The sequence below is a fragment of the Lycorma delicatula genome, chromosome 5 (assembly GCF_047948215.1).
Source record: "Lycorma delicatula isolate Av1 chromosome 5, ASM4794821v1, whole genome shotgun sequence".
In the NCBI taxonomy this organism is placed as follows: domain Eukaryota; kingdom Metazoa; phylum Arthropoda; class Insecta; order Hemiptera; family Fulgoridae; genus Lycorma; species Lycorma delicatula.
The window spans coordinates 127,951,096-127,978,826 of record NC_134459.1 but is presented as its reverse complement, the minus strand read 5'-3'; the positions used below and the strand labels follow the sequence as shown (position 1 = coordinate 127,978,826).

The following is a 27,731-nucleotide window of genomic DNA, read 5'->3' as shown; positions in this document are numbered from 1 at the left end:
CACCAAAGAGTTAATTAATGACCTAAATAATACAATAAAATTTATTTTTTAATATTGTTATGTTTTCAACTACACTTTGAGCTTATCCTTGAGATTTTTTTGTTGTAATTGTTTCATTAATTTTGTTTTAATACCCAATCTTTTATGTGAACTAGTTATCCAATTTTTTTCACTGAAGAAAAAGACTAATGGCGAAAGAATACAAAAAACCTTCTCACTGAAGATTTCTTAAAATATTTTTATTAAATTAGTGAGATATTGATAGACTATTGCTTACAATAATGGAAAAAATTATAAATAAATAATTTATTTATCAGGTTTTAAAATTAAGTGACTGAGTTTTAATATATGTACTGACTGTACTTTATGCCTCCTCTATGAATCATGAGACCTTGCCGTTGGTGAGGGGGCTTGAGTGCTCAGGGATACAGAGTAGCTGGACCGAAGGTGCAACCATATTGGAGAGGTATCTGTTGAGAGCCAGACTAAGGAATGATTCCTGAAAGAGGGCAGCAGCTCTTTCAGTAGTTGTTAGGGGCGTGAGTCAGGACGACTTAAACGGCCGTATCAACATCACTCAGTCCTCTGAGTACTGCGCAGCTGAAAGCAATGGAAAACTACAGCTGCTTTTTTTCCAAGAAAATGTGGCTCTCTGCATTTTCACATAGCAATAATGGAGGCGCCTTCCTTGGCAAAATATTCCGGAGGTAAAATAGTCCCCCGTTCGGATCTCCGGGTGGGGACTACTAAGGAAGGGGTCACCAGAAAATTAAAAAATAACATTCTACGAGTCGGAGCGTGGAATGTTAGAAGCTTGAAAAAGGTTGGTAGGCTAGAAAATTTAAAAAGGGAAATGGGTAGGACAAATGTGGATATAGTAGGAATTAGTGAGGTTCGGTGGGAAGAGGAAGGCGACTTTTGGTCAGGTGATTTTAGAGTAATTAACTCAGAGTCAAATAATGGGCAGGCAGGAGTAGGTTTCATGATGAACAAGAAGATAGGGAGGAGAGTGGAGTATTTCAAAACACATAGCGATAGAATCATTGTAATAAGGATAAAATCAAAACCTAAACCGACAACGATTGTTAACGTCTATATGCCTACAAGCGCCCATGATGATGATGAGGTAGAGTGTGTATACGAAGAGATTGATGAAGCAATTAAACATGTAAAAGGAGATGAAAATTTAATAATAGTTGGAGATTGGAATGCAAGCATTGGAAAAGGCAAGGAAGGAAATATAGTGGGTGAATACGGGCTGGGCAAAAGGAATGAAAGAGGGGACCGACTTATAGAATTTTGCACGAAGTATAATTTAGTAACTGCCAACACCCAATTTAAAAATCATAATAGAAGAATATACACTTGGAAAAAGCCAGGCGATACTGCAAGGTATCAGATAGATTATATCACGGTTAAGCAAAGATTTAGAAATCAACTCGTTGACTGCAAAACTTACCCTGGAGCAGACATTGATAGCGACCATAATTTGGTGATAATGAAATGTAGATTGGGGTTTAAAAACCTGAAGAAAAGGTGTCAGATGAATCGGTGGAATTTAGAGAGCTTGAGGAAGAGGAGGTAAAGAAGATTTTTGAGGAGGACATCGCAAGAGGTCTGAGTAAAAAAGAAAAGGTAGAAAATGTAGAAGAAGAATGGGAGAATGTTAAAAAGGAAATTCTTAAATCAGCAGAAGCAAACTTAGGCGGAATAAAGAGAACTGGTAGAAAACCTTGGGTTTCAGACGATATATTGCAGCTGATGGATGAACGTAGAAAATATAAGAATGCTAGTGACGAAGAAAGTAAAAGGAACTATCGGCAATTAAAAAATGCTATAAACAGGAAGTGCAAACTGGTGAAAGAAGAGTGGATTAAAGAAAAGTGTTCAGAAGTGGAAAGAGAAATGAACATTGGTAAAATAGACGGAGCATACAGGAAAGTTAAGGAAAATTTTGGGGTACATAAATTAAAATCTAATAATGTGTTAAACAAAGATGGTACACCAATATATAATACGAAAGGTAAAGTCGATAGATGGGTGGAATATATTGAAGAGTTATACGGAGGAAATGAATTAGAAAATGGTGTTATAGAGGAAGAAGAGGAAGTTGAGAAGGATGAAATGGGAGAAACAATACTGAGATCTGAATTTAAGAGAGCATTAAAAGATTTAAATGGCAGAAAGGCTCCTAGAATAGACGGAATACCTGTAGAATTACTGCGCAGTGCAGGTGAGGAAGCGATTGATAGATTATACAAACTGGTGTGTAATATTTATGAAAATGGGGAATTTCCATCAGACTTCAAAAAAAGTGTTATAGTTATGATACCAAAGAAAGCAGGGGCAGATAAATGTGAAGAATACAGAACAATTAGTTTAACTAGTCATGCATCAAAAATCTTAACTAGAATTTTATACAGAAGAATTGAGAGGAGAGTGGAAGAAGTGTTAGGAGAAGACCAATTTGGTTTCAGGAAAAGTATAGGGACAAGGGAAGCAATTTTAGGCCTCAGATTAATAGTAGAAGGAAGATTAAAGAAAAACAAACCAACATACTTGGCGTTTATAGACCTAGAAAAGGCTTTCGATAACGTAGACTGGAATAAAATGTTCAGCATTTTAAAAAAATTAGGGTTCAAATACAGAGATAGAAGAACAATTGCTAACATGTACAGGAACCAAACAGCAACAATAACAATTGAAGAACATAAGAAAGAAGCCCTAATAAGAAAGGGAGTCCGACAAGGATGTTCCCTATCTCCGTTACTTTTTAATCTTTACATGGAACTAGCAGTTAATGATGTTAAAGAACAATTTAGATTCGGAGTAACAGTACAAGGTGAAAAGATAAAGATGCTACGATTTGCTGATGATATAGTAATTCTAGCCGAGAGTAAAAAGGATTTAGAAGAAACAGTGAACGGCATAGATGAAGTCCTACGCAAGAACTATCGCATGAAAATAAACAAGAACAAAACAAAAGTAATGAAATGTAGTAGAAATAACAAAGATGGACCGCTGAATGTGAAAATAGGAGGAGAAAAGATTATGGAGGTAGAAGAATTTTGTTATTTGGGAAGTAAAATTACTAAAGATGGACGAAGCAGGAGCGATATAAAATGCCGAATAGCACAAGCTAAACGAGCCTTCAGTAAGAAATATAATTTGTTTACATCAAAAATGAATTTAAATGTCAGGAAAAGATTTTTGAAAGTGTATGTTTGGAGTGTCGCTTTATATGGAAGTGAAACTTGGACAATCGGAGTATCTGAGAAGAAAAGATTAGAAGCTTTTGAAATGTGGTGCTATAGGAGTTAAAAATCAGATGGTTGGATAAAGTGACAAATGAAGAGGTATTGCGGGAAATAGATGAAGAAAGAAGCATTTGGAAAAATATAGTTAAAAGAAGAGACAGACTTATAGGCCACATACTAAGGCATCCTGGAATAGTCGCTTTAATATTGGAAGGACAGGTAGAAGGGAAAAATTGTGTAGGCAGGCCACGTTTGGAGTATGTAAAACAAATTGTTGGGGATGTAGGATGTAGAGGGTATACTGAAATGAAACGACTAGCACTAGATAGGGAATCTTGGAGAGCTGCATCAAACCAGTCAAATGACTGAAGACAAAAAAAAAAAAAGTACTTTATGAAAATAGTGTTCCTGATTTATTATAAATTCAATACTATTCTAATTTTTTTTGAATGCCTCATTCATTTGTTTATTAATTTTCTATTCATTCACAAGGAATAAAGCACCATTTATTAATTTTTAAATATGCTGCTTAAGGAGCACAGGTAATATTAATATTTATAGACTGTTAAGGCCTATAAACAGTGTAAAAGCTGCAGATAGCACCATACTATTGGTATCTATCTATTGGTACTACCTAGGGTGCTATCTATTGGTATTATGTTAATAAACTATATCTGATTAGGTTTACTTTATTTATTTTTGTAAAATCAGTTTTTTATATGAGATCAAGATTTACTAAAGCTTTACTGGTTGAACACACTTAGAGCAAGTGGGTTTTATAACCTATAGTTGTTGTTTTCATAACCTATATACAAATGTTAGGTGCCATAAATGTAATGGTTAGAGGTATTCTAATATAAACAAGTAACTCCTGCAATTCCCATGACTTTATCACAGTCAAATATGCTATTGGACATCATCATCATAACTCCAATGAAATCAAGGTGATATTCAGCCCTACAAGTAATTCATCTGTTTACCACAGAAACTAAGTGTATAACAAATACAATATTAGTGAGAGTCACGTAAATAATGAGATAGAAATTCTATAGCTCAAGTGATCACGCATCAGGTCTAACACAACACAGTCACATCAAAATGAGAGAGTAAAGCAATAAACTAATACACTCCATTGTATTAAAGATATTGTCTTATATTACTCAACTTATATTCAGTTTAATTTATGAATTTTTATACTGTATTTAGTTACATCTGAAAGCTGTGCGTAGAGTAACATTTTTCTTTCAGTAGTTTCTTTGTGATATGTAGTAAGCTATGTGGAAGTGGAAAAATTTCTTTTTTTGATAGTTTTAACAGTATAATTTCGTAGTTTTTACAATGTAACAATGTTCTAAAACAGCTGAACAAAAGAAAAAACTTTTGAACAATAATGGTGACTGTATCTTTACAAAATTATTTTTTTTCTGTAATAAAACCTGCTCTAAGAGATGCATATGTTTCTGTAAAATTCCACTACTAAAAATCTTAATAATGTTAATTATTAAAAATTAAAACTCAATGATTAAAAAAAAAACTTTCATTAATGTCTAATTGACATACATTATAATATTTAACAACAAATTAAATAAAATATCACTGCTAGTACTGGACATTTAAGACTTAAATCAATTCAACACTTATTATTAAATAAAAAAAGAGTTTAATTAAATATGGTATCATAATGGATGGAATTTACTGAAAATTAAAAAGAAATTGATAATGATTTTATTTGCATTAAAGACTGGCAAATGGGGCTGAAATTGATCTAGATTATAAAACGCTTTCTTCAAAGTTGATTAAGATCATGTTTGGTATTATTATTATTATTGCAGTGATTAGTAAATGTTTTACTTATTCAAGAATTAAATATAAAATTAAAACATTCAAAAAATGAATAAAATATTTAAATATTACACATAATTACCTTAACAGTCTGCTCTCTAATAGTAGGATTAGTATCAAGAAAACCATTGGCGATCTGAGGAAATATTTGATCATTAACAGTACTCGATTGTAAATGATCTAAAAACCAAAAAAAAATACAGTTTCAAACAATATGACTATGCAAACTTTTACCTCTGTTAGCTAAATTATAGATATGAGTTTTCACAAGCAAATATAAAAGATAAACAAATGAATCTTAATAAAAAAACAAAGTTGTTAACATACCAATAAAATGTTCCAGTTGTTGTAATAGTCTACTTCTTGTAGCTCTATCATTAGATGAAAATAGTTTTACAACGCAAGGAACAATTTTCTTTTGGTAATCAGCCTCATCCAGCAATCTTCCAAGCTGAAGCAAAAAATAAAAATAGGTTTCATAAATAAATAAAGTCTGCAAAAAATATTTTAAGTTGTAATCACATCACACAATCTGTTTCAATTATAATAACAAATTCAAATAACATCTCTTGTAAAATTAATTTCTGATATTCATGTTGATTGATACTAATACAACTTTTTAAAAAAATAAAATACATACTAATAAACATATGTCTTAATCTACATTATAAGAAAGCAATGATAAATATGATATGTTAACTCATACATGAGTTACAAGAGAAAATGCTAGGGAAAATTAATTCAATTATTTTAAAAAAGAAACAGAAATTAATGTGTGGCTCAGCAAACTGCAAAACTTATATTTTATATAAAACCACCTATTTTAAATATTTGAAGACCAATTATATAACAAGGTAAACTTGATTACCTTTTACAAAAAATTGAAATTTCATGAAAACACTACAAAGACCAGGACATGCACTTTATAAAATGAAAATCAAGATAAGAAAACAATGTTATCAGATTAAATGGTTAGGAAAATGGAAATTCATCAATAAAATGGCAATTTTCTCATGAAATGTAAAAACAAAGAAAAGGAAACAGAAAACAAGAAATGAAAGTACTGAATGGTAAGGAAAAATTGTAATAAAAAGTTAATTACAACAGGTTTTTACATGCATACAGGTATAATTATTATTAGACGAATGCAAGAATATTATTATATGCATGTATATTATTATAACATTGGATCAACTATTTTGTTAACATGTTGAGAGACTAATGATACTTATAAGCATGTCATTCTGAACTAGGACATGTGATTACATTTCCCAATATTCAAACTCAGGCACCTGACTTGGGTTAGTTTATATCAAGCTGTAACTAAACAGAGGTTTTTTCAATGCTTTGTTAAAGTAGTCTGTGGATATCTCACCCTAAAAATTTTTAACACTCTTTTTTTAAAGTGCTCATTTCAGCCTTGTGATTCCCATATTTCTTGTGGTTATTTAAAATTAATATTTGTTCTATTAAAAAAAAAAAAATGAAATATAATATAAATATAAAATATGGTACTTGGAGTGTGTTGATCATATGGTGCAAAAAAGTAATTACCATGTGGAAAGTGATAACACTGTACACTGCATACACAGAAGACAAGTCTAGTACTAATAATTAATTTTTTTATTCTGTTGAATTTATAATTTTCTTACTAACATTTTGTTTCAAACACAAAAAGCTACTACATAAATTATGATATGAAATGACTCTAATCTGTGGAAAAAGAAATTTTATACTTCTTATAAATCAGGTAAACCTATTAAAAGTTTATTTTTCAAAATAACAAAGGTATAATCAACTTGAATTTTATGGTATAAAAGAGGTAATAATAAGTTTTAGAATGTTACTGATCACCTCATAAAATGTAAACATGTAATTACTGATGTATATAATAAAATAATTTATAATATCTATATAATAATACAGATGTACATAATAATAATAATAATAATAATAATAATAATAATAATAATAATAATAATAATAATAATAATAATAATAATAATAATAATAATAATAATAATAATAATAATAATAATAATAATAATAATAATAATAATAATAATAATAATAATAATAATAATAATAATAATAATAATAATAATAATAATAATAATAATAATAATAATAATAATAATAATAATAATAATAATAATAATAATAATAATAATAATAATAATAATAATAATAATAATAATAATAATAATAATAATAATAATAATAATAATAATAATAATAATAATAATAATAATAATAATAATAATAATAATAATAATAATAATAATAATAATAATAATAATAATAATAATAATAATAATAATAATAATAATAATAATAATAATAATAATAATAATAATAATAATAATAATAATAATAATAATAATAATAATAATAATAATAATAATAATAATAATAATAATAATAATAATAATAATAATAATAATAATAATAATAATAATAATAATAATAATAATAATAATAATAATAATAATAATAATAATAATAATAATAATAATAATAATAATAATAATAATAATAATAATAATAATAATAATAATAATAATAATAATAATAATAATAATAATAATAATAATAATAATAATAATAATAATAATAATAATAATAATAATAATAATAATAATAATAATAATAATAATAATAATAATAATAATAATAATAATAATAATAATAATAATAATAATAATAATAATAATAATAATAATAATAATAATAATAATAATAATAATAATAATAATAATAATAATAATAATAATAATAATAATAATAATAATAATAATAATAATAATAATAATAATAATAATAATAATAATAATAATAATAATAATAATAATAATAATAATAATAATAATAATAATAATAATAATAATAATAATAATAATAATAATAATAATAATAATAATAATAATAATAATAATAATAATAATAATAATAATAATAATAATAATAATAATAATAATAATAATAATAATAATAATAATAATAATAATAATAATAATAATAATAATAATAATAATAATAATAATAATAATAATAATAATAATAATAATAATAATAATAATAATAATAATAATAATAATAATAATAATAATAATAATAATAATAATAATAATAATAATAATAATAATAATAATAATAATAATAATAATAATAATAATAATAATAATAATAATAATAATAATAATAATAATAATAATAATAATAATAATAATAATAATAATAATAATAATAATAATAATAATAATAATAATAATAATAATAATAATAATAATAATAATAATAATAATAATAATAATAATAATAATAATAATAATAATAATAATAATAATAATAATAATAATAATAATAATAATAATAATAATAATAATAATAATAATAATAATAATAATAATAATAATAATAATAATAATAATAATAATAATAATAATAATAATAATAATAATAATAATAATAATAATAATAATAATAATAATAATAATAATAATAATAATAATAATAATAATAATAATAATAATAATAATAATAATAATAATAATAATAATAATAATAATAATAATAATAATAATAATAATAATAATAATAATAATAATAATAATAATAATAATAATAATAATAATAATAATAATAATAATAATAATAATAATAATAATAATAATAATAATAATAATAATAATAATAATAATAATAATAATAATAATAATAATAATAATAATAATAATAATAATAATAATAATAATAATAATAATAATAATAATAATAATAATAATAATAATAATAATAATAATAATAATAATAATAATAATAATAATAATAATAATAATAATAATAATAATAATAATAATAATAATAATAATAATAATAATAATAATAATAATAATAATAATAATAATAATAATAATAATAATAATAATAATAATAATAATAATAATAATAATAATAATAATAATAATAATAATAATAATAATAATAATAATAATAATAATAATAATAATAATAATAATAATAATAATAATAATAATAATAATAATAATAATAATAATAATAATAATAATAATAATAATAATAATAATAATAATAATAATAATAATAATAATAATAATAATAATAATAATAATAATAATAATAATAATAATAATAATAATAATAATAATAATAATAATAATAATAATAATAATAATAATAATAATAATAATAATAATAATAATAATAATAATAATAATAATAATAATAATAATAATAATAATAATAATAATAATAATAATAATAATAATAATAATAATAATAATAATAATAATAATAATAATAATAATAATAATAATAATAATAATAATAATAATAATAATAATAATAATAATAATAATAATAATAATAATAATAATAATAATAATAATAATAATAATAATAATAATAATAATAATAATAATAATAATAATAATAATAATAATAATAATAATAATAATAATAATAATAATAATAATAATAATAATAATAATAATAATAATAATAATAATAATAATAATAATAATAATAATAATAATAATAATAATAATAATAATAATAATAATAATAATAATAATAATAATAATAATAATAATAATAATAATAATAATAATAATAATAATAATAATAATAATAATAATAATAATAATAATAATAATAATAATAATAATAATAATAATAATAATAATAATAATAATAATAATAATAATAATAATAATAATAATAATAATAATAATAATAATAATAATAATAATAATAATAATAATAATAATAATAATAATAATAATAATAATAATAATAATAATAATAATAATAATAATAATAATAATAATAATAATAATAATAATAATAATAATAATAATAATAATAATAATAATAATAATAATAATAATAATAATAATAATAATAATAATAATAATAATAATAATAATAATAATAATAATAATAATAATAATAATAATAATAATAATAATAATAATAATAATAATAATAATAATAACAATAATAATAACAATAATAACAATAATAATAATAATAATAATAATAATAATAATAATAATAATAACAATAATAACAATAATAACAATAATAACAATAATAATAATAATAATAATAATAATAATAATAATAATAATAATAATAATAATAATAATAATAATAATAATAATAATAATAATAATAATAATAATAATAATAATAATAATAATAATAATAATAATAATAATAATAATAATAATAATAATAATAATAATAATAATAATAATAATAATAATAATAATAATAATAATAATAATAATAATAATAATAATAATAATAATAATAATAATAATAATAATAATAATAATAATAATAATAATAATAATAATAATAATAATAATAATAATAATAATAATAATAATAATAATAATAATAATAATAATAATAATAATAATAATAATAATAATAATAATAATAATAATAATAATAATAATAATAATAATAATAATAATAATAATAATAATAATAATAATAATAATAATAATAATAATAATAATAATAATAATAATAATAATAATAATAATAATAATAATAATAATAATAATAATAATAATAATAATAATAATAATAATAATAATAATAATAATAATAATAATAATAATAATAATAATAATAATAATAATAATAATAATAATAATAATAATAATAATAATAATAATAATAATAATAATAATAATAATAATAATAATAATAATAATAATAATAATAATAATAATAATAATAATAATAATAATAATAATAATAATAATAATAATAATAATAATAATAATAATAATAATAATAATAATAATAATAATAATAATAATAATAATAATAATAATAATAATAATAATAATAATAATAATAATAATAATAATAATAATAATAATAATAATAATAATAATAATAATAATAATAATAATAATAATAATAATAATAATAATAATAATAATAATAATAATAATAATAATAATAATAATAATAATAATAATAATAATAATAATAATAATAATAATAATAATAATAATAATAATAATAATAATAATAATAATAATAATAATAATAATAATAATAATAATAATAATAATAATAATAATAATAATAATAATAATAATAATAATAATAATAATAATAATAATAATAATAATAATAATAATAATAGAGAAACAGATGTACTAAAAAAAAAATTATATTTGTATATTAAGTAATCATAAATTAATGAATAAACAAACTGAAAACGATAGTTCTTTATTTATATTGATAGTACTGTTATCATAACCAATAGTTTAAGAAGTATTATCAACTCATAACACCATGGTACATAAGGGAGGACTTATTCTAATGACAAAGCGTGATGTGCTGATTTTTTATGTGTAATCTTGTAATTTTAACTGCTGAAGTAATTTAACTAATGAGGTAATTTAACTTCGAAAGCACTCCAGTTGGGTAAGTGTTCTTACCATTTATTGACTGCATTTGGCAGTTTTGATGTTACAATTATTTATATTATATATACGTTACATTAACAATCTTTCAGAGCATGGATTGTTCGCAACTGATTCCCAGCCATCTGAAAATGCTTTAAACTACCTAAAAACTTGGACTAGTGACAGAGCATCATCTCCATATGCCCTTTTCAATTTTGAAAAAGTTTCAATAGCATTCTCACCAAGTTTAACACAAAACTTGATTGCACAATGTTGCTCATAATTATTATCATTAATTTCTGTAATGCACAATAAAAACTTGTTTTATGAAAAGTTTGTTTATGTCTCAAGTGGCAACAATAGACTAAAAATACTAATACCTAATATAAATCAGCTGTTCATATAACCATATGTTTACCAGTAACTTTGCAGTGTTGCCACTTTGGCTGCCAAGAAAAACTAGTCTCATTACTTTATTTACAGACCTCGTACATATATATATATATATATATATATAGACACACACTAGCATCCCCGTCATGACTTCACCCACACTATATGGTTACGTGCATTTCCCAATGCGGTCAGTTTTTTTTTTTGTTTTTTTAGTCAACTAACCAGAGGCAGATGCAACAAGTCTTGACTTACACAAACAATAACAGTGGCAGTGGCAGTGGCTGTGCTGGTTGAGCCGCTGCGCCATACACTGTCACACTCTTTAATAAATTGAAATTTAAAAAAAAACAAACCAAAAATGGTTTTCAGATATTTATCTGAAGAGTATTTGCAAGCTCAAATCTACTGAATATCTCAAGTTGATATCTTCATTTGTTACAGAGAAATTAAAAAAATAGTTAATTTCATTATTACATATATTATCATTACATAGATTGTCATTCCAGTTGGCATTGAGTTATGTTGTTAAAGTTTTGTTTTTTTCACAACATGTTATTTTATATATATATATATATATTTATATATATATATATATATACTAGAAAAAATTACTGAAGATAAATTAATGAAATTTGCTTATATGTTCTTACAGTCTAAGTACACACTAAGAGGATTTTTTAACATTCTGAGTTTAAAGGGTTAAAATGGAGTAACAATGAAGTTAACTATTTTTTTTAATTTCTCCATAACAAATAAAGATATCAACTTGATTTTTGGTGTGTACAATATTCAAGTGAATATTAAAAAAAAAAAAAAATTTTTTGAGTTAAAAGAGATAAAATGGATTTTTGAATTCTTTTTTGAAATCCGGCGATTTTTTGTATATCTCAGAAACAAATGAAGATAGCAACTTGATTTTTGGTATATGTAATCTTCATGTAAATACTAAAAACCAATTTCTAATGTTTTTCAAAATTCAACCTTGAAGGGATAAAGAAGGTAAAAAAAATGTTGAACAATGATAAGAATGATGTTCATATGTATGTATGTAAACAATTTTCATAAAAATTACTTTTTGTATCTAAATGGTATTATGGTTATTTTTTTTTTACCTAATCTGTATCTGACTTTTGATGTTGTTTATGTTATTGACATGAATAATAATTCCTTATATAATTTATAAATAATCAGTTAATTTAATTAAAACTAAAATAAATATTTTAACTGAATTAAAATAAATTAAAACATAACAAGACTTTTAATCTTATTACATAAGATATAAAAATACCTAAGCATACTTCAAATATTTACCTTAAACATTGGAGCAAGAACAGCAGCTCCAGCATCACCATACTCAAATGCAGTTATCAACTGTGGTAAAACTTTATGCTTACAGATATGTTGTGGGAAATGGTCCAACTGTGCGGTTAAACTGTTCAGGAATCTTGATTTCTCATGTTTGTCTTTGATTTGGCTTTCCTCAAGAAACAGTAAAGCATCTACTAATTCATTTTTAAAATAACCACCATTTTTTCTACACCGGGTGATTAAATCAGCTGGATTAGGTCTGCTATTTGGATTTGCTCCAACCATTTCACAATAAGCCCCACTTAATGACTTAGGAATCTAATAACAAAATAAAATGACAACTTAATAACTTTATTACATTTAATAAACATAAAAGTATACAACGACTTTCCAACAACAGTTTTAAGTCAGATAAGAAACCCTTCAATATGTATGTTACAAAACCTTTTACTTACATGTGATCCCAACCAAAGTCTCTTAAAAATAATGTTATATTAAAAAAATGTAACTAAAACAAATCTCTTAAAGCAAAAATGTTCACTCTTGCCACTTACTCTTAAAACAAATGAAACTACAGGACTGATTTTAACATTAAAACTTACTGGTTCTTAATGCAAATCTTTGTAATCAACAATATTATTCAGAATTTAAAAATTACTAAATCATGAAAATATTCCCATAACATCCAGAAAGTTCATGGTCATCATAGTTTTTTTATATCTAAAACTAACCAGGATGTCTATAGGATTCATATGTAAATAGCAAGTTTTATAAGTTATGATTTTCATTTCTATCCTGTTAGTTTAATGGAAAAATTAATTGAATTAAAAATAAACTGTTAGTTTTTTGGAAAAACTTCAAATTTTTTAATATATATATATATATATATATATATAATGACACAATTATTACAATTTAAATGTGTAATAAAAAGTTACCAATAAAATAAATTAAATGGATTTCATTTAATATTTGTTAATAAAAATTGCTTTATAATAACAATTTTAAAGATATTTTTATTCAAAATTAATATTAACCGACATATAAAAATGAGTATTTTTTTTTACTTATTTACTTTATTTTCTTTTTTTTTATTTCTATTTTACTGTTTAAAAATATACACCATATAAATATATATTGGTACAAGCACTACATCATACAACCTACAGGATATAAATAACTTTACATTAGGGCAAATTTAGAGATTTAAAACATAAAATGATAAATATTATACTAACATGTATTACAGCCACTATTATAATTCTAGGAAAATAGACTATATTATTATATGTAAAAAAAGTCATAATAGTATCTTTGAATGTGTTTTTAATATTTTATTTAAGGCAAAAATCTTTTGTTTGTAATTTTAGGCAAAAACATTTTATTTAAACAGGGTTCCCACTAAATTTTAAGATTTATTTTTCCTGACTTTTACTGACCAATTTAGTCAAAGTTTCCTGACTCTCATAATGTTATGCTACTGCAATTTACTCTCCAAAGTACACACATATTTTATTTTTTTAAGAATTTGTTTTTACAATGCTCAACAACAATGGTGCATGGCTTAGATTAGATTGAAGTTTCTTTAATTTGTCAATAACTTTCTTTAAGTTTCCAAAATTGGCAAGGCTCATTCTAAGCATTTCGCATTATCTAACCATCTAGTCATTCAGTATTTTAAAGGAAATTTATTATTTCCTGTGACTGAGATAAATTCAGCACACTGCGCTGAGCATTCAATGGGTATTAAACAAGAAGTAAAGATCTCTTAAAGAGGTATGAATATTCTGTTTGACAGATTCAATGCCAGTTTTCATGGTTCCATTGTCAGGTAAACCGCAAATGCCAATATTCACCAAACGCTTTCCTTCAGGACATCTCTCTTTCAGCTGATCACTGAACATAACATTTTAAAAAAATTTAAATTCACATTTGGTCCACCCATAGATATTTGTAATATTTTGTTGTTATCTAGAGGAAAGATATCTTCTATGAAACCACTGAGGTGTTGAGCAGAGGACTTTCCAAAAATATACTTTGTATAATACCTTGTTCGTACTTTATATGTTTCTCTACCAAAAAAATTGCACAAGTAAGTCCACTTGATCCCTCTGTACAATTTTATTTAATGCTTTATCAAAAACAAAGCATACCACATAATTAAACATGAATGCATCGATTTTACAGAATGCCATCAAAGTATGGTGCAAGGCCGTGATTGATAACATAAGAGCATTTAATAGCTCTAAGCTGGAATTTTGGTGCTATACAACTATCGGGAAACATAATTTTAAAAGTTGCACCAATATCTTCACAAGAACTTAAGAATGATTTATTTGTACAAAATTGAAAACCCACATAATTGCCACCTTTGAAAAAAGAAGTAATTGTGTTGTCATTTTGTGCAAATGAAGTTTAGGATTCAAATGTATCATTTGCTGTTGAAATGCTATTACTCTGAACAGAAGATCCAGGCAAAGAACACACTGATGTGCTATAACCACTGTTCATACAACTGTTGATCAACGTTTTACTCTGCCGAGTTGAAGTACCACTGGGAGATAAAAAGGTTTTCAGAGAATTACTTATCTTAATTATTTCATTATGTTGCATTCCTTTACTGTAAGAAATCACTGCCTTATGACCCATATTGCCCAGTCCAAAATATATTTTACACACATCATAAAAAGCATGATACACATCTCTACCACTTCTCAACCAACTAAATTCTGGGTGTAAGTTTATAACTAACCACAGTTCAATAAAAGGTTTTTTTAGATGCCATTTAAAAGCAATTAATTACCTAAAATACAAAAAAATTCAAGGTGGTTTGAGAGAAATTCCAAGAAAACAATTAACATTTAAATTTTTCAATGATAACTTTTTGTTAAAATTTCACCAGTGAAAATATTAACTGCAATTTGGAATATTACTCCTTTAGTAAAAAAAAATAATTAGGGAATGTAAGTAAGAACAGGACACGTTAATGGCTGCTTGATGACTGTAATTGCAATATGCTGGGCGATGGGGTTACCACTTCCCGACACTGGGAAAGTATATCAAATATATTTTGGCATTACTTAAAAAATACTTTATTAATTACTAACATCATTAAACTTAATTCAGTAACAAAAATGCAATTTTCTGAATTTTTTTAGACTTTTCCTGATATTTTTCTAAAAATTCCTGACTTTTCTTGACTAAGTTTACATTTCCTGACTTTTTCTGCCTGTGGGAACCATGTTAAAATTACATGTAGTGAATCTAGTATGATTATAAATAATACTGCATTATAATTCTTTCTAACATAACAATTAGTATACTTAAATAATAAACTAAGTAAAATAGATAAATCAATAAATGTAAATACAGCAAATTATTAAGTATAAATTTATAAACATCCATTTTTCTTCTTAATCCATTCAATGCAACCCAGATTGTAAATTGATTTCACTAGCTGATTTGTTACAGTCTATTTATCTGCAGCTTATTATTTATTGGACAGGACAATAAATTACTCGGATCAATAAGGGAATCTCTTGGTGGGTTAATCTTTCCTACTTTCTCTCTACATATTTCATCCTTTCTTTCTTGGATGCCATAGTAGCTGTTCTTACTACATTTTAATTCAATGCTGGAACCTTTTAGAAGCTAGTGGATACATTACATATTTACTGAGAGTTAGTAGGACACTATACCGGTGAGACTAGTCAGAGATTCAATTTCTAAAAGCTACTCCAATATGAAGAAAATTACATGAACAAGATTAGTTTCCAGCAAGTGAGCAGAAAGGAAGATTTTATTATAATAAATGAAAACACCAAGTATTACAACTGTTATGTTTTACAAAAAAAAAATTATGTCTTATAATGAGATAAAACCTTTGTTTGTCTCTCTCATTAGTAAGGAATAAGTAGCAACAACAATTTTTTTTGTTTAGGAATGACATTTTATAAACAAACTGTCAAAAATTTACATAACAAAATAATATAAATACACAGGTGGTTTGAGAAGTCTGTGCGAAGTGTGAAAATTGGTACCACTGGTGCGTATCGAGAGAATTTTCAGTTAGTAGAATCTTTTGGAATAACAAACACTAAGTTTCAACTTGATCAGTTAATTTCTGTTTGGCATATGTTTAAATAAAAACATGTGATTTCTAAGATATGGATGAAAGAGAGTTTTATGTGTTGATCAATATGGTATTGGTTGATAGGAGAGTGAAGGGTTATGAAATTGCTAGTGGTGTGGTCATCTCAACTGATCGGTGCATAATATTTTGCATCAAGTGAATGTGAAAAAGATGTCGGTTGTGAAAACTGCTCACAGTTGACCAAAAATGAAATCATGCTGAGTTATTTCATGAGTGATTTGCAGCTGTTATAGTGAAATCTACAGGATTTTAAGCATTGTTTCATCACTGTAGATGAAATATGAATACATCACAACAATGGGTTGCCAGATGGAGTCTGCACCAAAGAAGGCAAAGGTTGTTCCTTTGGCTGGGAAGATTATGGTGACTGTCTCTTGGGATTTGCAAGGGATAATCCTCATTGACTATTTAGAAAAAGATTCAATGATTACAGGCAAATAGTATGCATTGTTATTGGATTATCTGAAAATCAAGCTGCAAGAAAAATGTCCATGATTGGCTCACAAAAAGTCCTTTTCCATCACAATACTACATCTGCTCACTCTTCAGTTGTAGCCACAAAAATGATAGAGTTAATGTTTTGATTCATTACACATATCCCCAGTTTTCTAGATTTGGTTCCTTTAGACTATTTGTTCCCCAACATAAAAAAATGGCTAGCAAGGAGATTTTATTCAAATGAGGAGATGAATGGAAGAAGAAATACCAATTTTCAGAGTTGGAACAATCCTACTACTTGGAAGAGATTAACAAATTGAAGCAGCTTTGGATGAAAGTATAAGCTTAAAATGAGGCTATGTTGAGAAATAAAAAAAAGGATTATCTTTGAAAATTAAGTGGCTTTTATTATTGCATGGACTTTTCAAACCATCATCGTATCATTAAACATTTGTACAGTTTCTTGCTATGATAATTTTTAACAAAAAAGTCACTTATGAATACAATAAAACAGCAAACTTAACATAAACCTACCAGTTAATAGAAAAAGCTTTTTCAATTCATGGATTTATCATCAGTTATATAAAATACTTTATCAGATAATTCATCACAATCATTACCCATAAAAATTAATAATTTTACACTAATGACTACCCCTGGATTCACTAAATCAAATATTTACACGTCAAAGCTTATTTCTCACATCATTCACAACATACATAATTATCTCATGCATGTTTCATCATGCTGACCCAGTTGTTGGTCTTAGGATTCAAGTAATTTGGACTAGCCCATATGGTTTGCCAAAAGCTTAGACTACTTAGTAAACATTTTACTTTCATTTTATATATTTCATGATAGATATGAAATTGTTCATGCAATGTTTCAAATTTTGACTGTATAGAAACTGGTCCACAAGTTCAACCATAATCTTGATAGAGATTATTTATCAATCCAGATGACTACAGTTATTGACTGTGTTATAATAGAGTTTTCTAATAGCATCCTATATCTCATAACAGGCTATGTGGCATAACTTAAGTAAATTAATATTTATTAATAGTTTAACTGCAAAAAAAAAATTAATAAATCTTAAGCACAAAAACTAAGATATTTAGATAAAATAAAAGAATACATACATTTTGAATATCTTTGAGAGCAGATTGCCTAGGCAGTGGTCCATTAAAAACTTCCCAAATAAGACAGCCTAGTCCCCACATATCTGTAGAACTGAAAAGTATAATTCCATCTACTATATATACTAAAATAATACTTTGCTTAATTTAAGTTTAATTTTTTAGTTCAACCAAAAATGTAAACTGTTAAGAGAACGTTAATACTCAATTTCTACAGTCATTATTTATGAAAAAAAGATCAAGGAAAAGGAAAGGATGAGTATTTAATCAATTCATAGAGGGCATGACAAGGAAATGGGATGGATAGTAGCAATTAATATCTGTTATCTGTTACTCTTACTTCTACCCACTGAAATATAGAAATACTGGAATGGGAACTGCCTATGTCCAACATGAGCGGAAAACGAACGTGAGACAGATAGATTTAGAGGTGTGGTTGTTGCACAGTGCAGCGCATGCGCATTGTACCTAACGTACCGTCCCTTCAGAAAGTAATTCCATAAAACTTAATTGTAGTTAATATTAAGTGATAAAATCTCATAATTCTATTTAATTAATAGAAAAATTTCAATGCTTATGAATATTAAATAAATGTTGAGTTAATCATTTTATCATATAAATGTTTATAAAAACTTTCTACAATAACTTGAATTATGAAAGACAACTTGCGATTTGTGATGAGAGAGATCGTCACAAACTTTTTGAGCAGACTGTATACAAAGAGAGATATACCTCTAAATCAGCTATCTTTGTTGGCACGGATTTCTAACGCAAGTGCACAATCCAGTATTTCTATATTTCAGTGCTTCAACCTAACTAATTAGATCAAGACAATCACTAGGGTTAAAAAAAATAAATGAATTTATAACCTGTTCTGTATTGTAACTGAAAAATGAAAATTAGAATAGATTAAATAATAAAAATCTGCTAATAATTTTTGAGCTGGAAATTTAGAAAATTAACACCTAGTTGCAAAATTAATTAAATTTCATACATAAAACTTTAAAAAATTTCAATTATATAGAAAAAAAAAGTAAAAATGTCAGTTTCAATTAAATAAACCATTTACAAAGATAAAATGAAAGAATTTGTTAGTGATCATGAACAATAAAATAATCATTTATTCAATTTAGCAAGTTTTTATAAAGCAATAAAATTATTCTAATTTTTTATCAACTTAACAGAGACTACATGAACCCCACAATAAAACTGTATTCTCATTCTTTGAGCATTAGTGTCCTAGAAGCATGAAAAAAGTCTTAATTTTGAGTAGGTATGTATTATTTAGATCAATGTAATATGTTTCGGCTATGCTCCTCTTCTGACATTAGGATTTAATCGATTTCATAAATGGCTTTGACAAAATAAAGATAATTTTTAAAGGCATTATTTTTTCTTTGTAAATTTATTTTTCTAACAATTGTTGGCTTTGTGTATGTTAAACATCTCATCAAAACAAAACTTAATGTACCTGCACAGAGTAACAAAAAATTTTAAAAGTGAACTTTAATATTAAAAAAATTAAAATCTCTTTAAGACAAGCTAGTCAGGGAAAATATAGCATTGCAGAACAAAAATTTCATGATTCCAAGAATTGAAGCAATCAGTGTTGTGATCTTCGCACAGTGTAAAACTGCTGCAGAATTAGAATATCCTGCCATTTTTACAATTAATTCACATCAACTCAAAGCTCGAGCATAGAAATGGGATATATAAATTTCTGTAGATTATGAAGAATGACACGCCTAAATACCAATCAAAATGTATGTTAATATATATATATTAGTTTAATCTATAACTTATTAAATCATATCAACTGCATTTTATTGATTATAAATATTAATAACAATAAATGATCAACCAAAAACTTTAAAATTAGGTGAACAGAATTTTACAAATTAGATGCACCTTTTGGTTCTAAGAATATCTTCAATCTTGATTTTTTTTTTTAACTACCATTTTATAATTTCCAATCTCCTGCTGTGTACAAGCAGTGCATGTAATGCATTATTTCTTAATAAGAAAGCATACATTAACTTTTTTCTTTTTATTATTTCTCACTCTTTCTTATCAATGTTCAATGGCCTTGACATTTTGATGTTTAACTCAGTAAGAAAGTACCTGTAAACCATTGTATTCCTCACTTCTCTCTCTAGTAACCCTGATTGTACATAAATCACTACTGTATAAACAAGTCATTGTACATTTATATTCAATTTATAATAAAAATTAACTTTCACATACTGTATTATTATTTCATTTATTATTACTGATTTGATAATTTAATGCACAAAAATATAAATAATTCAAAAAATCAGTAAAAGTGATGGATGAGGGCAATGATTTGCTGATCATCATGTGTTAACTTCTTACTACTAGAATCTGTATTTGAACAAGTTATAGAATCACTTAATCTGTGGATCTGGATCATTACATAATTTAAAGGAACCGATCTCAAATGAGGAAGCCATAATTGTAATGATCCATAGAGAGTAAAAGAGATGCCATCTAATGGTAAAAGTACAGATTACACAAAAGAAAAAAAAAGAAAATTGAGTGAAGGAAAGAGTAAAGAACAGAAAGTATATTCCTGGTTCAGGAATCTGTCAAGCTAATAAAATAACAATGAATGACAATAGCAAAAAAAATCTGCATAATGAGAACCACCAGGAGTCAGCAGTTAATAATTTAGCATAGTCAAGAACAGGCTGAATTTATAAGCTTTTATAGCAACAGAAAATATACATCATCAAAGCAATAAGACAGTTAATCAGCAAAGAAAAAATTACCATTTTGTTATAAGCTTCTGTTTATTTAGATCTGCTTTCTCTGGAGGATCATATTTATCAAGGGAAGGAAGTATTTTGATTGGTAAACCAGCACCTTCTGTAGCTCCAGCCATATATTCAACACCACCTAGCTTCCACTCACCAGCACAATTAACAAAAACTGACCATAAACATACATTATTGTGTCGTAAATTGCAATCATTATTTAGGAAACTAAGAGCTCTCTGAAAAAAATGAACAAATAAAATTAAAAAAAAGACTTAAAAAATCAAACACTATAAAAACAAGAATCTAAAAAATACAAACAAACTAATCTTCACACTGGACAATCAGTTATTTAGCCACATGATTATATGAATTAGGATGTATCACTCTTTTTGCTTAAATCACTCTTTTTTTTCTTAAAAGTGACTGTTTATTCAAATCTTGTATCATATCAAAATATGTATTTATAAAACACAAATTAACTTATCATAAATAAAAGTTATTCAAGTGTACGCATATACTTCAAACAAATGAATTTCTATTAATAAATTATAACGAACTGAACTATCAGAGTACAGAAATTCTCTTCAACTTCTCTCTCCTCTAATTTATCTTAAAATGTATCCTACCAACCCACCTGTAATTTTAAACTTTCTGTAACACTATAGCAAGCTTCCATTCTTAGTTTTTCTGATTTCTCTGCCAAGAAAACAAAATTTTATATGCTTCATATCATATAAATTTACAATCACTGCAGATATTTTTAAGAATTTCCAATTCCTGAATTTATTTATTTATAACATCACATCAGGTAGATTTACTTATATAAAAACAGTCAAAACTTATTTTAAACAAAAAATAACAATAACTAAGGACACAATGCACATAAAATACAAAATTATAACTGAAAAAATCAACAGAGATTAATCAAAACTATCATTCAAGTGCCTGTAGCTGAATTTTAAATAATAATTTTTCAAGAATAATGCTTTTGGAAAATGTTTAAAATAGTTGACTGCCTTTACATTTTTATAATCTGATTTATACAGTCTGGTAGCTTACTAAAAATTTGAACATCTGAATAATAAATTCCTTGATCTGCCAAAGAAGACTGAAAGCTGGATATTACAATGTAAAGTTATTACACCCTTAGTATTTTTAATTGTGGCTCTCTTGCAAGGTATAAAAAGTTTGTAGTTGTTTTTTGGAGTTTAAGGAGTCAAAAATGTATAAACTAGATATTTTTACACGTTTTAATCTTTCTAATGATAGTCCACAAGATTCTTGGTGGAGCTATAATACCATATTACAAACCTCTTCACATTTATAATAATAAGTGTTCTGCCCAAAGGCAGATTTTCACACAGCCGCCCTCCATTCTGCTTGATTCTATGCCATCCGTTTCATTTTATAATAGCTTCCTTCCCTTTTTATATTGTATACCATTTTCATTCGCCTTCGACCTCTTGCTTTCCTCCTCCCCGTCACAAATCCTTCCAATGCCGTCACCAACAGGCAGTCTCGTATCAGCCAATGCTCCAACCAACTGCATTTTCTTCTTTTTATTTTAATAATCGCCCTCTCTTCTCCCACTCTATGAAGCACCTCCTCATTCTTAACTCTCTCTGTCCAGCTGATCTTTTCCATCCTCTTCCAAACCTACATTTCAAAGGCTTCCAATCTTTTCTCCTCTCCCTTCCTAATAGTCCATGTCTCTGACCCATAAAGGGCCACACTCCACATAAAACATTTCACAAGTTTTTTCCTTAGTCGCAGATCTAGTTTACTACATAGCACTCTTCTCATTTTTCTGAATGTTTCCTTTGCCCTCAAAATTTGTACTTTAATTTCCTGATCACACTTCACATCTTCCTTAATGATGCACCCCAGGTACTTGAAGGATGCCACTTGCTCAACTTTATTTTCCCCAATTCTTATTGTTGCCCTTTCAGTTGATTTGCTAATTATCCTGCTTTTTGTCTTCTTTGTATTTATCTACATCCCATATTCCTCGCAGGTTTGATTTACTCTTCTCAACATTTCAATCATCATGTACTTACTCTCTGCCGACACTGTATTGTCATTAGTGAACCTAATGCATTCTATCCTCCTTCCTCCAATATTTACACCCTTATTACTAGTTAGACTCTTTTCAATTATTGCTTCTACATAACAGTTGAACAGAGTTGGTAACATGCAACATCCCTGCTGCACCCCTCTCCCAAGTCTGCTTTCCTCCAATTTATATTGTAAAAAAAAGACCTGTTTATAGTAAGGCCATATTAAAGGTGAATGAAAATTAAACTGATATAACTGTTTGTGAAATAGTAACTGATTATGCTCTTACAGGCCTACAAATTATTAGTTACTTTAATCTTAATTTTACCTAATGAGAACAGTTGTTAAATTTTTTATTACAACTTAAGCTGAACTATTTATTTAAGTTTTATCTTTGTTAAGGTGCAGAAAATTAATTTCACATAAGCTGGATAATCTCAAAACTAGCTTTTTTTTAATTAATCCTGAAATAGCTTCACAGCAATTACAAAAATATTGATTTCAACAGCAAATTCTATGGCTTTATGACATAATCCACACCCTCTAAATTTTTAGTGAAAATTAAAAAAATAAAATCATTCACGTATATAACAAACAAAACTGGATCATGAGTGTAGGATGCCAATTCTGATGACACTCAAAATTTAAGGATTGACCATCGTCATTATTAAATTTGCATTTGATTCCACCAGATTTCATTTCTGAATAAGAGCTTTCTTGACTTGTGCAAGTTTGCACAAACCACTTTTGGTATTTTCTGTATTTTATCCACCCTTCATAATTGAACTAACTGATCAACAAAATTGTGTATTCTCCTTCTATTAATGTTCAGTCTAATAATGTTATGTTGAGGTTCTCCTACCTCAATTTTTAATTTATTACCCTCCTTTTTATAACTTTCATTAAATATATTTTTATTGTCATTTACCCCATGTTGAATGTTTCAATAATAGTATGTTCACTAATTTTTCTAACACATTTGTAAGTCTCAGTTAAAATAACAACAGTATTATTTGATCCAGGACTGATACTATCTACTTAGATTTTCTTTAGGTTCCTTTATTGTTTCCTTCATATTAACTGGATTTGGAAACCATTCTAATGTAATTTTATTTGTCAAAATGTAAATAAAAGTGACTTTTTTAATATTATTCACTCAAAAATATTGAATATTTTATAAAATAAGAATACAACAATTCATATAATTTTTGTATATAATTTTGTTTCATATCTTGTATATAACTATACATATGAAATAAATCTGACAATTGGTAGAATTAAGTTTGGTACCTGATTTTTTATCTACAAAACCTAAACCCTACCATTTCATTAAAAACGTTTAGCAGTTTATGTGGAAGTAAAATAGATATTAAATAATACTGATATTTCAAAAGGTTTTCATACCCAACATTCAAACAAAAAACATTTACCTAAGACAAGGAATCAAATCAAGTTAAAAAAGATAACATTTTTTATTTCAACTAAAAAAATTCCTTAAAAAAACACAAAAAATACTTAAAAATAAATCACAAGTAATAAAGACAGGTAATAAAATACATAATGATCAAAACACATAATGATAGGTGGCATAAATAAGTACTACAATCAGAACAGCTGTCATATGGTTTGTAAACAGACAACAGCTGACTTTAAATTAATCTACAGAACTTAATTTTATATGTTTGTTCTTATAGTTGTTAAGAAATTATTTATTTATACTCTACAGCAAAAATAACTATTATTTTCTTTTCTTATGTAAGCAATTTCTTTACTACTATTTCTATAACCAATACAAAAAATTACTTACAATCTGGTAAAATATATGAAATAATTCTACTATAATCTAAGATTAAAAATTTACATAAATTAAAAATTTCATCTCAATCAAAATGGCTTCATCTTCTAATCTTGTACTAAATGACAGTACCATAGAAGTTAATGTTATGGATGAAAAATCAGCAGAGGAATTAGAAGAGTCCACCATACAGAAAAATAAACCACAGAATTTTAATTCAAATCAACCAAGAGAAGCTTATGGAACAAGCCCTGCATTTAAATCAGATGTAAAACATGAAATCCTAACCCAAAAGGCAAAAATGAACATTAAACCTCATTTAGGTAATGCTGCAAGAGATTACCTACAATTAGTACGTGAAGAAAATTCCTTTAAAAATGAACCTGAATGGGATCGCAGTGAAGAATGTCTTATACAAGATATGATACAATCAAAAATAAATAACACTTTGGCCAGAGTACTGCTAAAAAAAAAACGAGAAGAATATATGCAAATACGTGCTAAACGAGATAAACAAATAGAAGACATAAAAAGAGAACAACTAAATTTAGGTGCTACATTTATATATTTTGATAAATTCGTTAAAGAAAATATTGAAAAAAGAGAAAGATTTTTAGACAAAATACGATCAGAAAAAGATATTCAAGATGAGTTAAATAAAAAAATCACACAAGCTGAAAGTTCAATACAGACATTCAATCATTTAAAAAATGAAATGATAAAATTTATTGAAATTCGTAAAAAATTTGTTGATTTTTTAGAAAGTGTAAGAGAAATTTCTCCAGATTCATTTCGTAATGGTGTGCATGAAATTATAGAGAGATATGAGGTAAATGGGAATTTGTTAAAAAAATGTAACAATAGTGATTAATAAAAGAACGTTTTATTGAACAGCATGATAAGGCATGACAACACTTTAAAAATATAAAAAATGATAAAACAATTTTTTCAAAATAAAGTACAAATACAAGATATATTTATAGCTAATTATGCAGTTCCTTCTTTAATGAAATTACTAGTGGCATTGTAGTAATGGTATCCACTCTAAAGAATAGGAAATTTGGAGTTAATGTCTGTTAACGAATGTAAGTCTTGTTCTTATGAGGTGATTTGCAAATATTGATTCTGTTGTGGCAAGTACTTCTACATATTCTTTACTCTATAGTGAAGGTGTATGCAGTCTACTCAATATATTATACAATATCATCTCATGAAATGGGATGCACAGAGTCAAATTTTATTAACAATTCACATGTAAATTTCTCATACAGCATACAAAAACCAACATCCCAACATGCTTAAACAGAAAATTAAGAATTATGATTAATTAAAACAAAAAACAATCTAGCTTAAACATAATATTTTTTCTGAACTTTAAAGTGGGCACCATTAACAATAGTGCCACAAGCAAGGTAAATGAAGAAGCTACATAATTAGTTATACATAATAGTTATAATTAGTACTACAAATTTGAAAGTAGTACTGATAGATAAAAAATTTTTTTATTATTTCTATAAGTGTGATACCATTTCTTGAATTGCTTTTTTGCATGCATTACAGATCTGTAAATACAATTTTTCTATCACCCTTACTTTTAAATAAACTACGCTTCAAAAAAAAAATTAAGGGAAAATATAGTAAAAATCTGTAAAATTTATAATTTTACATGGATACCTGTGAGAATGATTTTGCTGATGCTTTTCTTTTATAAATAGCCTCAGACACATCCTGAATTAATGTCCAACAGTAATCAGCTAGCATGTTATTATTCCATTTCCCTTTATCACCGAAATGTCTTGGTGGAAACATTCACCGCGTTTGTCACTTATGTCTCTGAGGTTGTCTGGGAAAAATATCCAGATGCGATTCAGGAAATGTATTTTCAAAGACATATTACATCCCATAGCTCTGTATGAAGTAAGAAGTTAATTAACAATATCATGGTAATTGTCGAATTTTTGCAAACGTCTTTAAATGAACCTGCACTTTCTACATTATTTAACATTGAGTTAAATACATCAACTTTGACCAGCTCTCTTATTTGAGGACCAACAAATATTTCTTCTTTAATTTTTCCTTCACTTACATTCTGAAATTTCTGCCTGATGTTCAA

At 24.8% G+C, this 27,731-nt stretch overlaps 1 protein-coding gene across 2 annotated transcripts in view; it reads right to left on the bottom strand.

Annotated features, from left to right (window-relative positions):
• yata (N-terminal kinase-like protein yata) overlaps positions 1-27,731 on the bottom strand; it is a 74,838-nt gene that overhangs the window by 33,795 nt on the left and 13,312 nt on the right. For both annotated transcript variants that reach the window (XR_012756521.1, XM_075367074.1), the window contains exons 4-8: positions 21,781-22,004; positions 18,995-19,085; positions 13,268-13,582; positions 5,427-5,550; positions 5,182-5,279 (exon numbers count right to left, since the gene is read on the bottom strand). Coding sequence is in view for 1 of the 2 variants with exons in the window: in XM_075367074.1 (XP_075223189.1) it covers positions 5,182-5,279; positions 5,427-5,550; positions 13,268-13,582; positions 18,995-19,085; positions 21,781-22,004 (852 nt within the window). In the remaining variant the exon portion in view is untranslated. The remainder of the gene's footprint in view (positions 1-5,181; positions 5,280-5,426; positions 5,551-13,267; positions 13,583-18,994; positions 19,086-21,780; positions 22,005-27,731) is intronic.